We start from the raw sequence: 13,902 nt of genomic DNA, 5'->3' as shown, positions 1-13,902 counted from the left end.
CTGGACAGCAGGCCTGATGAGCACTCCTACTTCCTGCCCTGCTAAGGAAAGAAAACAATGAAGCGTGCCTTACCAGAAACAAGCTTCACTCTCACAAATCCCATACTAGAATAAAAAACGAAGGACTCCAGTGGCTCAAGAAAGGAAAAGTGTTTATTAGACATCTCCTGAACAGGACCAGCAGAGGCTGGGCTCAGTTCTCAGTCAGTGAAGGCAGCAATAAAGACCTGCCTGCCTGTCTTCTCTCCTGATGGAAACAGCTTTGTGCTCACAGAAGTCATCAGCTCCTGCAAGGAAGACTGGAAGCTCCAGGTGCAAACTTGGGGCGGGATGGCTTTTCCTGCTTCTTATGGTCAACTGTTAAGTAGCCAAACTTGAAAGGAGTGGGAGCAGGGGCCTGGTGGCTCCCACCCCTTAACACTTCCAGATCATTTTTCTCTTTATTTATAAACAAGACAGAAATCAAAGCAGCATTAATTTAGGGGAACAAAAGTTAAAAAAAAAAAAAAAAAAAAAAGATCAGGGCAAGGACTGTGAGCATCCAGGAGTATGCAGAACCAGTGTCCAAGTGTCCTACATGGTGAAGCATCTCTGCAGTGGTGGAAGCTCTTCCATCATCCCACTAGGTCGGCAGCCAGGCAGCAGAGGAGATTCTAGTGACTTCAGGACTTCAGGCCCTGCCTGGCCACTGGTGTAGGAAGTCCCATGAATTTGCTCCAGTCAAACTCCCAATTTCATTATCAACATGAAGCTTTAACTCTCTTGTCCAAAGTCCTCAGAGAATTTCTTTACTTTCAGGAGGTCCTCTGCATTCACTGTGGGCCGGGTAGTGGCTAAAGACCGAAGCATGTCCGACTGCAGAGAGACACAAGCATGCAGCTGAAAAACAGCTGATTCCAGGTCCTCAGTGCCTCTTCTCTAGTTGTGCTGTCTAGATTGACAAGAGGCTGCCTCTTAGGTCACCCCTAGTGCAGACTGCCTCTCATGTCCACACATCTTTCCATCTGAAAGACTACTTCACGCCAAATCTCATCCCATCCCATCAGTAGTTTCCATTACTGTATTCATCCACAGTGCAGGCAGCTGCTAGGGGACAACAGGCACCATAACTAACAAAACTAGGAGAGATCTAGACTGTTCGAATAAGACCCATGTGAAAAGATTTTCACTGGTTCCTTCTGGACCAAAAAGCCAGTCCTTGGAATGACAATTAGTGTCTGGACTGCCTCTTAAAGGTTCCCAGCGTCTCAGCAAAAACCTCAGCCACCCCCAACCCCAAAGGCTACTTACTCTCTGGGAGGGCTACAAACCAGGACAATAGGAAGATGCTCACTTTTATCCTTAGACTCAGGTTCCCAGTATTAAGGATTTTCTGGTTCTCTCCCAGTGGGCCACTTACCATGCAAACCACAGGCTCTAAGAGTTTATCACCAGGGACATCCATCCAAGTCATCTCTATGGCCCCTGGGTCCCCTGGAGAACATGGGGTCAGAAGATCATCAATCACAACACTCGGGTTGGTGCGTGAAGGACCACAAACCTGAAACCAAGCAGAGACTGTCGGGCTGGTGTGGCAGCCGACCTTAGTGCTAGTATACCTAAGGACCGAAAGGGATAGCCTCAACGGAATACTAGTACACCTAAGGACCGAAGGATAGCCTCAACGGAACACTAGTAAACCTAAGGACCGAAGGATAGCCTCAATGGAACACTGGGGTTTCTAGGCCATCAATGCTGGAGGAGGGCAAAGCTCCTTTAAAACTCAGGTCTGATCTATTATAAGATTTATGGGAGGAGAAATCAAGTTGTATGGCTTTATAGCATTCCACCAAGTAAGTATGGAATGTTATACTGGGTCAACAATTTTCCATCAAATTCCATTAATAAGACTGTCAACAGTTTAAAAACAAAAACCCTCAGGTCGGACGGGAGTTGGTGGTGCACACCTTTAATCCTAGCACTTGGGAGGCAGAGGCAAGCGAATCTCTAAGGGTTTGAGGCCAGCCTGGTCTACAGATCAAGTTCCAGGACAGCCTCCAAACTCCAAAACAATACAGAGAAACTCTGTCTGGAAAAAAAAAAAAAAACCCTCAGGTCTGAGGTCTGAAAGATGTCAGTGGGTAAAGGCACTTGCCATGCAAGCCACCTGATGACGGAGTTCTATCTATGGAACCCATGTGAAAATAGAAGAGAGCCAAGTTCAAAGTTGACTTTTACCTCTAAAACATGGCACCTATACATACTGACCCCACTCACACAATAGTATTTTAAAACAAGACAAATAAGAACCCTCTGGTGGCAAACACCTGTGATCTCAACACCTAGGAGGTATGGGTAGGATATTTGAGTTTTGGGTCATCTTAGACCTCAGGGAGACTTTGCAGCTGACCTGGACTAATTGAAACTGTCTCAAAACAATTCCAGCTAGTGAGATGGTAAAGGCACCTGTAACCAAGCCTGATGACATGAGTTTGCTCTCCCTGATCCACATGGCAGAAGGACAGAACCAACATCTGAAAGTTACCCTTTGATCTTGATACGCACACACTTGAGGATGATGGGTCTACACCGGGGCGACAGGGAGATTCTAGAGACCAGCAGCTGGAAAAGCATGCTGTCATTATGCACTTCTAAAATCACATTAACCCACTTGGACCTCAGCCTGTGTTTATTGTTTTTGAGTATGTACCTTTAGTAGTCAGGAAGCTGGTGAAAAAAACCAGAGGCTACTCCACCTCCTGACTGCTGACGCTGCCTAAGCCACTGCTGCCACCCACCTTCTTGAAGTGTGTTGCTGACTGTACTTTTCTAACGGGCTGCATGAGGGAGTCCCGCACAATGATGCTGATGTCAGCTCCTGAGTAGCCTTCTGTCTTCCGGGCCAGCTCGTGGATGTTAGCATCCGTGAGGTTGTGAGGTGTGCTTCCCAGATGTAACCGAAACATCTGGGCCCGGGCCGCTTCCTCTGGTAATGGGATATAAATTCGCTTTTCAAACCTGGAGAGATATATGCATGATATCAAATGAGAGCTGATCACAGTATGATGTGACAGGAAATGGCAGCATGCATATTAAAATGAGTGATCCAGGACCACTACCCAACTTTAGCAATGGCTCTGCTTGACATGCAGACATGAAGGATTCCAGAGAAATGGGGGCAGACAACTAGTAGCAAAATGGACCATTGTTAGACAAAGATATCAGCCCTAAGCTCCTAGTTTAGACTCACCTCCTCCTAATGGCTGAATCCAACACCCAGGGGATGTTTGTGGCACCAAGAACAAGAGTCCCATCATTGTTATTCCCTACTCCTGTGGAGAATGGGAGACACAGAAGCAACTGAAGATGCCTGCAGAGGCAGCTGGGACCCATGAGAAACTAATGCCCTGGGGCTTTCCTGGGTAGAGAACTAAAGCATCACCTGCTCTGGGAAGGATGGAGAGATGATATGGCAAAGGCCTCAGAGCCCTCTCTTTGATGCAAGCCCATATAAGGCTGGCAGAGATGGCATCACAAGTGCCTCTCCTCCATCGTACCCAGTGCAGCTACATAATGGAGCCCTGGGCTGGCTTTAAGTGGAAGACAGCCAAGGAGTTATAAGGCACCAGCACACACCCTGCATCTGGACCAAGAACTCTGTTTTGATCCTGCGGGCAGCTTCGCTCTCATTTTCATTCCGTGACCCACAGAGGGAATCCACCTCATCAATGAAGATGATGGAAGGCTTGTGTTGCCTGGCCAACTCAAACAGGTTCTTGACTAGCCTGTGAGAATGAGAAAGAGGTCAAACCTAGACACTCCCAAACATGCCCACCCTGGACCCAGTTGTTACATCCAGTGCTTCTCACACAGGGAGGCTGAAAATGGCTAACAGGGAAAACAGGGCAGATAAGTCCTCAAACAGTAGTGAATTAAGAATTTGCTGTGGCATCAGCCTCAAGTCCCGGAAGCACCATTCATTGGCTCTGGACTTGAGAAGAATCCTTTCCTATTCTCAGAGCCTGTTTCTTATCAAAGAATGGGGGTCAGCTTGAGGAGTAAGCTAAACCCATAAAACGCCCCAAAGAGGATACACAACTGAAACTGACTCTATAGGCTTGGTCGCTTGTCAGTAACCCCTACACTTAGGAGGTAGTACTAGGAGAATCAGAAGTTCCAGGCCAGCCTCTGCTACAGAATGAGTTTGTGACTAGCATGGGGTACAAGAGATCCAGTCTCACAAAACCAAAAAGAAAACAAAATGATATATACTCACAATAGGTTCTTTTCCTTTCCTTTTCCTTTCCTTTCCTTTTTGGTTTTTCAAGACAAGGTTTCTTTGTGTAGCTTTGAAGCCTGTCCTGGAACTTGCTCTGGAGACCAGGCTGGCCTCAAACTCAAGAGATTCTCCTACTCCTGCCTCCAAGGGCTGGGATTAAAGGTTTGCGCCGCCGCCCCACCTGGCATTCTTTCCCTTTCTTTTTTATTCTGAAAGAAGGTCTTATTACAGAGAGCAAGCCAACCTTGAACTTGTGATCCTCTGTCTCTGTATCCTGAGTGCTAGGGTTACAGGGGTGCTTCATCTTTTCCAAGTTCCCTGACAGGGGTTGGAGAAATGGTGCAGGGGTTAAAAGCACTCTTCCAGAGATCCTGAGTTCAATTCCCAGCAACCACATGGTGGCTCACAACCATCTGTAGTGGGATCAAATGCCCTCTTCTGGCATAGAGTTGTAGATGCAGATAGAGCACTCATATACATAAAATAAAATTCTAAAAAAATGAGTACTGGAGATTCAAGAGTGGCAAGTTTCCTGACATCTGTGTATCAGGACAGCATCTCAAGAAGTAAGAACTTCAAAAAAAAAATAAGTAAGAGCTTCAGGAGAGATGGCTCAGTGGTTAAGAACACCAGCTGCTCTTCCAGAGGTCCAGAGTTCAATTCCCAGCAACCACATAGTGGCTCACAACCATCTGTAATGAGATCTGGTGCCCTCTTCTGGTGTGCAGGCATACATGCAGACAGAATATTGTATACATAATAAATAAATATATCTTTTTTTTTTTTGGAGACAGGGTTTCTCTGTGTAGCTTTGGAGCCTATCCTGGCACTCGCTCTGGAGACCAGGCTGGCCTCGAACTCACAGAGATCCACCTGCCTCTGCCTCCCGAGTGCTGGGATTAAAGGCGTGCGCCACCAATGCTGGCTCTAAATAAATATATATCTTTTAAAAAAAAAAAAAAAAAGCTTGTTCTCCTGACAACTACCTCTGATCATGTGACTGGCAGCTTCTCTGGGAAATGATTTCCAAGGGGCCAAGAAGCTGGACTACCAGCAGCTGCCAGGGCTGCCACAGCATAGCTGATGGCTGACTTACTTCTCACTCTCCCCCAACCACTTAGACATCAGATCCGAGGAGGACACAGAGAAGAAGGTGGAGTTGTTGGCTTCTGTTGCCACGGCTTTGGCCAGGTAGGACTTGCCTGTGCCTGGGGGCCCAAAGAGCAGTATACCTCGCCAAGGGGTACGCTTGCCTGTAATAAAGAACAGACAGAAGTCAACTGCTTCCTGACAGGGAAAAAGGAGCAAAGAGAAGTTGAAAAGTTGAAGGCAGGGCTAGAGAAGCCAGCTCAGGAGACAGAACACTTGCCCTACAAGCATGAGGACTAGAGTGCAGCTTCCCAGCATCCAGGAAAATACCAGGCAAGAGTGGTGGCCTGCCTGTCACCCCAGTGTTTGGAAAGCAGAGCTAGCAATCCCTGAAGCAAGCTGGCTAGATTAGCTGAATCATCTAGTTTTGGGTTCAACTATATAAGGTGAACAGCAATTGAGGAAGATACTTGACATACTCCTCTGACCTTCATACACATGTACGCATACATGCTTCTCCACAGAGAATACATATATATAATTATGCATGAACATACCACATATACACAATGAATGAAAAAGTTGTGGGGTTGGAGAGATGGCTCAACAGTTAATAGTTCTTAACAGCAGTTAATAGAAGTTCTTCCAGAGAACCTGGGCTTAGTCCCAGCACCCACATAGCAGTTCACAACTGTAACTAGTTCCAAGGGATCCAACACCCTCTTCTTGCCTTCAAGGGAACTGCATGAATATAGTGCACAGACATACAAGTAGTCAAAACACCTATATACGTAAAATAAACCCAAATCTTAAAACAAAGTTATTTCTCAGGTAGGGGGGGAAGCAAGCACTCCTTTAATCCCAGTACTAGGGAGGCAGAGGCAGGCGGATCTCTGTATGTTTGAGGCCAGCCTGGTCTACAAGAGCTATTTCCAAGATAGCCTCCAAAGCCACAGAGAAACCCTGTCTCAAAAAAAAAAAAAAAAAAAAAAAGAAAGAAAGAAAGAAAGAAAGACTACAAATCAAATTAAATTCCCAGCTTACAAAAACTTGTTTTGTTTGAGATAGGGTTTCTCTGTGTAACAGCTCTGGCTGTCCTCAAATTTCCTTTGTAGACCAGACTGGCCTCTAATTCACAGAGATCAGCATAAAAATGTTTTTGATGCTAGCAAGAGGCCAGGGAGTTAGGGTCAGAGTCAGGGGTAGAGAGCTTGCCTAAATCTCAGGTTCCATTCCCCGCAAAAGGAAAACAACACAAAATCAAAATCAAGCCATGAGGTAGATGGCTGTAGTCAACAGGACAGACACAACATGCAACAAGGCCACGAGCAGCCTGCTGAAGACACGAGGCTACCTACCATCTATTCTGGGACACTCAGGATGGAGAAACCCAAGCTAGATTCCTCAGGCCAATAGTTTTATACCTGAGCTAGTGACTACATTCTTTTGTTTGTTTCCAAGAGAGGGTTTCTCTGTGTCACCTTGACTTTTGTAGAACTTACTCTGTAGACCAGGCTGGCCTTGAACTCAGAGCTCCACCTGCCTCTACCTCCTAAGTGTTGGGATTAAAATTATTCACCATGCTATATTCTTACCTGTGAATAAATGTGGGAATTTAATTGGCAAAATGACAGCTTCTTTGAGAGCCTCTTTAGCTCCCTCTAGTCCGGCCACATCATTCCACCGTATGTTGGGTTTCTCCATCACAACAGCACCTGCAAGGACGAAGCCCAGACTGACACATGAGCACAAGTGGACACAAAAAAGGACCCATGCCATGCCCCTATTGCTATGAAGCTCAGGCCTCTTACCCATCAACTGTTCTTGTAATTTCTTTTTCTCTGGGTTATCCCCTTCACTGTCACTGTCACTACTAAGAAAGGAAACAGAAGATCAAGTTGCTCCTCCATTCTGAGAGCAAGGAGGCTCTGTAAGACTAGCTGTGTATGTGTGTTCCCAGCTCAGCACTGGCAGAGGGACAAGCACAAACTCTCAGAGATCCGCCTGCCTCTGCCTTCCGAGTGCTGAGATTAAATGCGGGCACCACCAATGCCAGGCTTTTTTGGCTGGACTTAAAAAGCACCAAGGCAAATGGTCAGACTTTTCAGATGAACTAAAAAACAGACAACATGTAGTTAAACCCCAGAGAATTCAAAAGGCAAAGACATGAAGTTTAAAATTAAATATAGTAAGAGACCTTGTCTTAAAACAAAACTAAACAAAAGCATTAAAGGGGAGGCTGTTCTCATGCCAACAGCTATCTGCTGCCCAGATCTGCATCACTTATTTTCCATCCTCAAAGCCTCCTGCTGACCTGTCTCCTGTCCCTTCCCAGTCTCTTTTATACTTGGAAATCAGACACTGTGGACAGCTTAATGAAAGCAGCTGTTGGTGTTTTGTCATGAGCAGATAGTTACCCTGTAAGAAGGTACAATAGAAGCCCAAGGCAGCATTAGCATCAAGAATGACAGCAGCACCTGAAATAGGAACATGCACTCGGGGACTGTGGCTCTGTAACCGTATGCTCCAGCACACTCACCCCTTGCCCTCACTCTGATTCTCTTTGACTGGCTTCTTGCCATGTTTTTCTTTGTTTCGTAAATAATCTTTCAGCTTCTCTGCTCGGTCTAGGTACTGCACGCACTTTGCTCGAATGCTCTCCTTGGCCTTGTCGCTGTGTGCTTCATCTGTGAAAAAGAAACCCAGTGGCCCCTGTCAACCCCATGTGCCCGCCCTCCTTCTTCCAGGGCACTACAGCCAGGGGACCCTGAGAGTAACTCACATTTGATGGCATGGAGGAAATACTCCACAGCATGCTGGTAGAGCCGGAGTGCCTCCTCGTAGTTCTTGGCTTTGTCCTCTTCTGTGGCTTTTGTCACCAGATCGATGGCTTTCTGGAAAGGCAAGGTATATAGCTCAGTACTCCCCACAGGATCCAGAGAGCCTTTGGCGTCACAAGCCACAGAATGAGATGAGAGTTAGTGCTAGGCCTGTGGATTTATGGGTTGAAGGCCATTATGTTGCCCTACTTTTCTGATACCAACTAGAAGGGATTGGAAAGACAGTTGTTCTTCCCAGGGAGCTTCTTGGTCAGAAGCCACCTTTTCCTCCATTCTGTTCTGGAGCTTAGCAAATAGGAACCAACTAATGTCTGATACAGACCCATGGAGCAAGTCCACACTCTACTTCACTGCTGAAAGTAAAAGAGACTAGCTCTTATAGCTCAACAAAGCCAGAAACCACACTTGGCCCAGGGGCCAAAAAGATGCAGCCAGTTAAGAAAGTCCTCCATGGACCTGATAGTTTCAATCTAATAGAAAATTCAGAGACACTTGTAGCCCTCTCTACTCCCCAGATCAATCTAGGTTTAGAAGAGAGCTTTCCTGAACACCTGAGTAGGTAGGCTCAGCACATTACAAACCAGGAGCTCCAAGAACAAAAGTGCTCTCTAAGAACTGTGAGTGATGACTTTGGGAGTCTCAAAAGGCTCTGCAGGCCCGTGCTCCCAGATGAACTGGAGGCCCTAGACAGCCAGTTTCAAACCCTGTAGTTCCCTCAGTCAGCAAAGCCTGGCCACAATCTTCCTCCATCTGGTGTGGCACCAGCCGCCTGGCAGGCAGATCCCACTGCAGACCCTGCTTCAGCCACAACAAACAATAACCTCCTGACGGGATCTTGGCAAGGCCAAGGCATTTGTTCAGCCATCCTCATCTGGAAGGAAAGCACACAGACAGCTCTGTAAGGTGGCTAGGCTCGGGTGAGGAGACAGGCTACATGAAAGGAACTCACTAGAACAAGAAGACAGGAAAGGTGAGCCTGTGAGTGACTGTCATGCTTGGACCCCACTGCCTACATACTATATGATCAGCACTATACTGTCTTGCCGTGAACACACTAGTCTCCACAGCAGTTCCTTAGAAACCATGGAGACAATACTTGGTCCTGGTGGCTTCTTTTCTTTTGTCTACAGTCAACACCCTCAATTCTTTGGACTTTCCACTCAGTATGACTTGCTTGGTCTCCTCTTTTAAAATAGGGGATAGAGGGAAGGATCACGGCTGGTGAGATGGCTCAGTGGGTAAAATCACTAGCTGTGAAAACCTGGAGCCCAGGGTTCAATTCCTATGAATGAAGGAATGATGGATGAAGCCATGGATGAAGCCATGGATGAAGGAGACCCCACACTCAAGGAGAACCCACTACTCCTGAAAGTTGTCCTCTGACCTTCACAGACAAATAAATAATGTATAAAATTAAAATAAAAAAAATAAGGTAAGAAAGATAGTCCAGCAGTTACATGCATTTGTTGCTCTTTGAGAGAACTCTGGTTTGAGTCCCAGCACCTGCATGATAGCTCACAACTGTTTCCAGTTCTAGGGGATCAGATGCCCCCTCTTCTGGCCTCCCCTAGCACCAGGCACTTAAGTGGTACACAGACATGCACACAGGCAAAACACCCGAACACAAAATAAAACAAAATAAATAATCTGGAAAGATGGCTCAGGGTTTAAAGGTACTTGATGCTCTTTTCTGTTTTGTTTTGAGACAGGCTTTCTATTTGGCTCTGACTAGCCTGGAACTCTGAATGTAAATGAGCTAGACCTCTGCTTCCAGAGAGGTGCTAAGATAAAGGTGCATGCCACCAAGCCTGGCTGCACTTGCTGCTCTAGCAAAGGACCTAGATTTGATTCCCAGAACCCATGTGGTGCTGTTAACTCCAGCTCTGGACAGTGAGGACACCAGGCATGCAACAAGGTACATATATACATGTAGGCAAAACACATACATAAAAACAAAAAAATAAAGTGGAAGCTAAGAACAATATCTGGCTGGGCTTTGGTGGCGCACATCTTTAATCCCAGCACTTGGGAGGCAGAGGCAGGCGGATATCCGTGAGTTCAAGACCAGCCTGGTCTACAGAGCAAGTTCCAGGACAGGCTCCAAAGCAATACAGAGAAACCCTGTCTCGAAAAACAAACAAACAAACAAACAACAACAAACAGAGAACAATTATCTGAGGTTCCTCTGTCCCCACAGACCAGAGAAGGCCTGTCTCATCTCTGCTAAACACTATTAGGGCACCTACTGGTGCAATACATTTTTCTGGCAATTAATGCTGTCTTTCAGTTGCAGATCATAGTTTGAAAGGAGAGAAACAGCTTTGCATAACAGGAGTGTACATCGACAAATTAAACGCCAGCCCCGCCACATTTCTAGTAACCCCATGGCAAAGGGCTGAGATGAAGGAGTAACAAAGGTGTGCTAGCAGGGCCTGACAAGACTTCTCTTGGAAAGCCCAGTCAGCAGGTACGTTAGGTTTGGGGGACAAATAATCTCTGCAGCACAAAAGTAGCCATAGATAGCATATAACAGAATGAGTTGGGATGTCATCCAATAAAACTTTATTTATAGGCACCAAAATCTGAATTTCAAATTATGCCATGAAAGCCTAAAAGCCCTCCCTCCAAACCATTTAAACAATGTAAAAGATTGTGACATTAAGTTAAGCCAGCCAAGTCAGTCACAGAGAGCCACACATTGTATGATTTTATTTAAAGAAAATCTCAGTTGGTCAATGGCGCACACCTTTAATCCCAGCACTTGTGAGGCAGAGGCAGGCAGATCACTGAATTCAACAAAGTGAGTTCCAGGTCAGGCAGGGCTACACAGATAAATCTTGCCTCAAAAAAAAAAAAAAAAAAAAAACAACAACACACACACACACACACACACCACACACACACACACACACAAAAAAAAAAAAAAAAAAGAAAAACCAAAATACCTGAGCCAGCAAGATGGATCAGCAGGTAAAGAAAGGGGCTTGCCTGATTTCAGGACAAAGACAATCAAGTGTGAGTTGGGTGTGGTATTACACAATTTTAAGCCCAGGTCTGGGAAGACAGAAGCGGGTAGGTATTTGTGAGTTTGAGGTCAGCCTGGTCCACATAGCCACGTTCCAGCCAGGGCTACATACTGAGACCCTGTTTCAAATAAAATAAAATAGAAACCAAGCTGACAGCCCTGCCGACTAGCTTTCATAGTGCTAGAAGGTGCTATGAAGGTCCCTGGGTGAGAAAAGACATCAATAGTATCCCTAAAGTCAGCTATGTTGCTACACTACTGACCTGCCAGACAAGCTGTGCTCACTGGTGTAGCAGTGGCACAGAGGTTATGGGGGTACTTAACTATGTAGGCTTGGATCTGAGGCCTGCTCTATCTATTGGAGGAATTCAGGCCTGGTACTGAAAATCTGGTCAGAATCACATGACTTGGGAATCACAGGCCCTGGGGAAGAATCTACTGCTGCTGTTATAAAAGAAATTCCAGAGAAACAAACTGCTTATTACCAAGCCTGACAACCTGAGCTCAACAACCAGAAGGAGAGAACTGACCCCTGAAGTTATCCTCTGACCTCCCCACAGGCAGTGGAATGGGAATGGGTTTGCTGGCACTGGCATACTAGTATACACACACACACACACACACACACACACACACACACACACACACACACACACACCATATGTATACAAACACAGAATAACATTTTTAAAAAAAGTGTCTAAAATAGGCAACTCCACAGACAAGTGTGCTACATGGGACTGAATGGCTGGGGAACAATGGCTAACATCATAGTTTCTTTGGTGATGATACAAACCTCCAAAAGCATTGGATGGTAAGCTTTAAATGTATAGCACCAGTGTTTTATCTACATAAAACTGTTTCGGGGCTGGAGAGATGGCTCAGTGGTTAAGAGCACTGAAGGCTTTTCCAGAGGACCTGGGTTCAATTCCCAGCATCCACATGGTGGCTCACAACTGTAACTCCAGTTCTAGGGGACCCAGCATCCTCACACAGACATACATGTAGGCAATCGATGCACATAAAACATAAAGATAATTTTTTAAATGTTTCAAAAATGCCCGAAAACATTCTTCTCTCTCTCTCTCTCTCTCTCTCTCTCTCTCTCTCCTCTCCTCTCTTTCTTGGGGGGGGGTGTTGAGACAGGGTTTCTCTGTTTAGTATTGGCTGTTCTGGAACTCACTCTGTAGAGCAGACTGTCCTCAAACTCAGAGATCCACCTGCCTCTGCCTCACGAGTGTTGGGATTAAAGGCATGTGCCACCACAGCCCGGCACAAAAAACATTCTTGGTTCACAGGCAGTGAAACACTGGCCAGGCAGGTGGGATCCGGCTGAAGTTGGCTTAATCCCTAGTAAACAGATAAGAATTCTGCCGGTGGATGGTGGTTCTGGCTCTGGATTCCATCTAATTCCAAACCTTGTACTCCCAATTGATTCCCACTCCTGTATTTCCATTTGGAGCAGCCAGCCACCCCCCCACCCCCAACAACAGGTAAGTGAAAGCCACCCACTCTCGATGCTCTGGCTAAAGTCCCTTCCTTCATGAAGTCTTACTTGGTTCTGCCCAAGCGCTGAATTTATTTGCAAAGGCTTACGGAGCACATGATGTGCTGAACCTATGTTACAATGCTTCCTCTGAATTATTCAGTCTGGAGCCGTCTGACAACCACCCTACAAGGGCACTGCCCATTTTACTGATGAGGAAATCCAACATTCCAAGATCAAAAAACCAGGCACGCTAGTGAGTGGCAGGGCTGGGATTTAAACACAAGCCTGGGGCCTGAATGTGTTTACGCTTTTTGACAGCTCTAGAATGAGCCCTTCCTTCTTTCGGGCGGCGCCACCCAGGATCGCCCTGCATGATCTAGGGAATGAATGAGGGGTGGCTGGCTGAGAAACAGGGGGCTCGTTGGCAGAAGGTCAGGGGGCAGCCAGGGTGCGCTGCAGGAGCCAGTGAACGGCGTTCCCGGAGCGACCTGGGGAGGCGGCACCGCTGCAAGGCGGCAGTTCAGCCCCGGCTGCGCGTAGCGGGCTCGGGGCCACGCCGGTTCGCCCTGGGCCGGGGCCCGGTGGAGACATCCCTTGGACTCCGAGCATGGGAGAGGCTGCAGCACTGGTGGGACGAGGCGGCCCTATGGGGACCGCAAGGCCGGGCTCCGAGGAGGCCGCAGCCCGCCCGCTCAGCGGCCCGCAGGCCCTGCAGCCTTCGGCCTCCGCGGTCGTGCCGCGCCCACGTACCTGGAGGGTTGACGTTGTCATTTCATCTCCTGGGTTCGCCCCACACCCCGCGGCGCTGCTTGCGGCCTCGGTCCGACCCGGAGGAGCCGAGGTGGTGGGTCAGGCGCTGGGAGCCCAGCGGGTCGGCGTTCGGTGCGGGACCGACTGCCACTAGCAGCCGGAGCCTAGTCCGAGGGTGAGCGAGAAGCGCGGCCCAGAGCGGCCCAGCCAGAGCCACGCGGCTGCCACCCAGCGGCCATGACCCGGAACTGCAGGCACCTCTCCTCCAAGGAGAGGGGGCGGTCGGGGGGCGGGGCCTGGTGGGATCCGGACGAGGGACGAGGCGAAGGCCTAATAATACCTTAGTAGGAGGCGGGGCTGAGCGAGGATGAGGTTAGGGGTGGGGGCGCCTGCATGAGGGGTGGGGCCAAAGGGGGCGGGGCCTGGTGGGATCCAGATAAGAGGCGGGGCC

At 47.7% G+C, this 13,902-nt stretch overlaps 1 protein-coding gene across 1 annotated transcript; it reads right to left on the bottom strand.

Moving 5' to 3' along the window:
* Positions 1-135: 135 nt before the first annotated feature.
* Vps4a (vacuolar protein sorting 4 homolog A) lies at positions 136-13,650 on the bottom strand. Its single transcript, XM_027405936.1, has 11 exons — positions 13,452-13,650; positions 8,130-8,241; positions 7,887-8,034; positions 7,159-7,220; positions 6,943-7,062; positions 5,355-5,511; positions 3,616-3,764; positions 3,230-3,311; positions 2,778-2,997; positions 1,400-1,540; positions 136-855 (listed from the first exon to the last, which is right to left on the bottom strand). Exons 1-11 carry the CDS (start codon positions 13,470-13,472, stop codon positions 754-756), a joined length of 1,314 nt encoding a protein of 437 aa, XP_027261737.1. The 5' UTR covers positions 13,473-13,650; the 3' UTR covers positions 136-753.
* Positions 13,651-13,902: the final 252 nt, after the last annotated feature.

Source organism: Cricetulus griseus, chromosome 3 (assembly GCF_003668045.3).
Source record: "Cricetulus griseus strain 17A/GY chromosome 3, alternate assembly CriGri-PICRH-1.0, whole genome shotgun sequence".
In the NCBI taxonomy this organism is placed as follows: Eukaryota; Metazoa; Chordata; class Mammalia; order Rodentia; family Cricetidae; genus Cricetulus; species Cricetulus griseus.
This window is presented reverse-complemented; position numbering and strand designations above follow the sequence as displayed.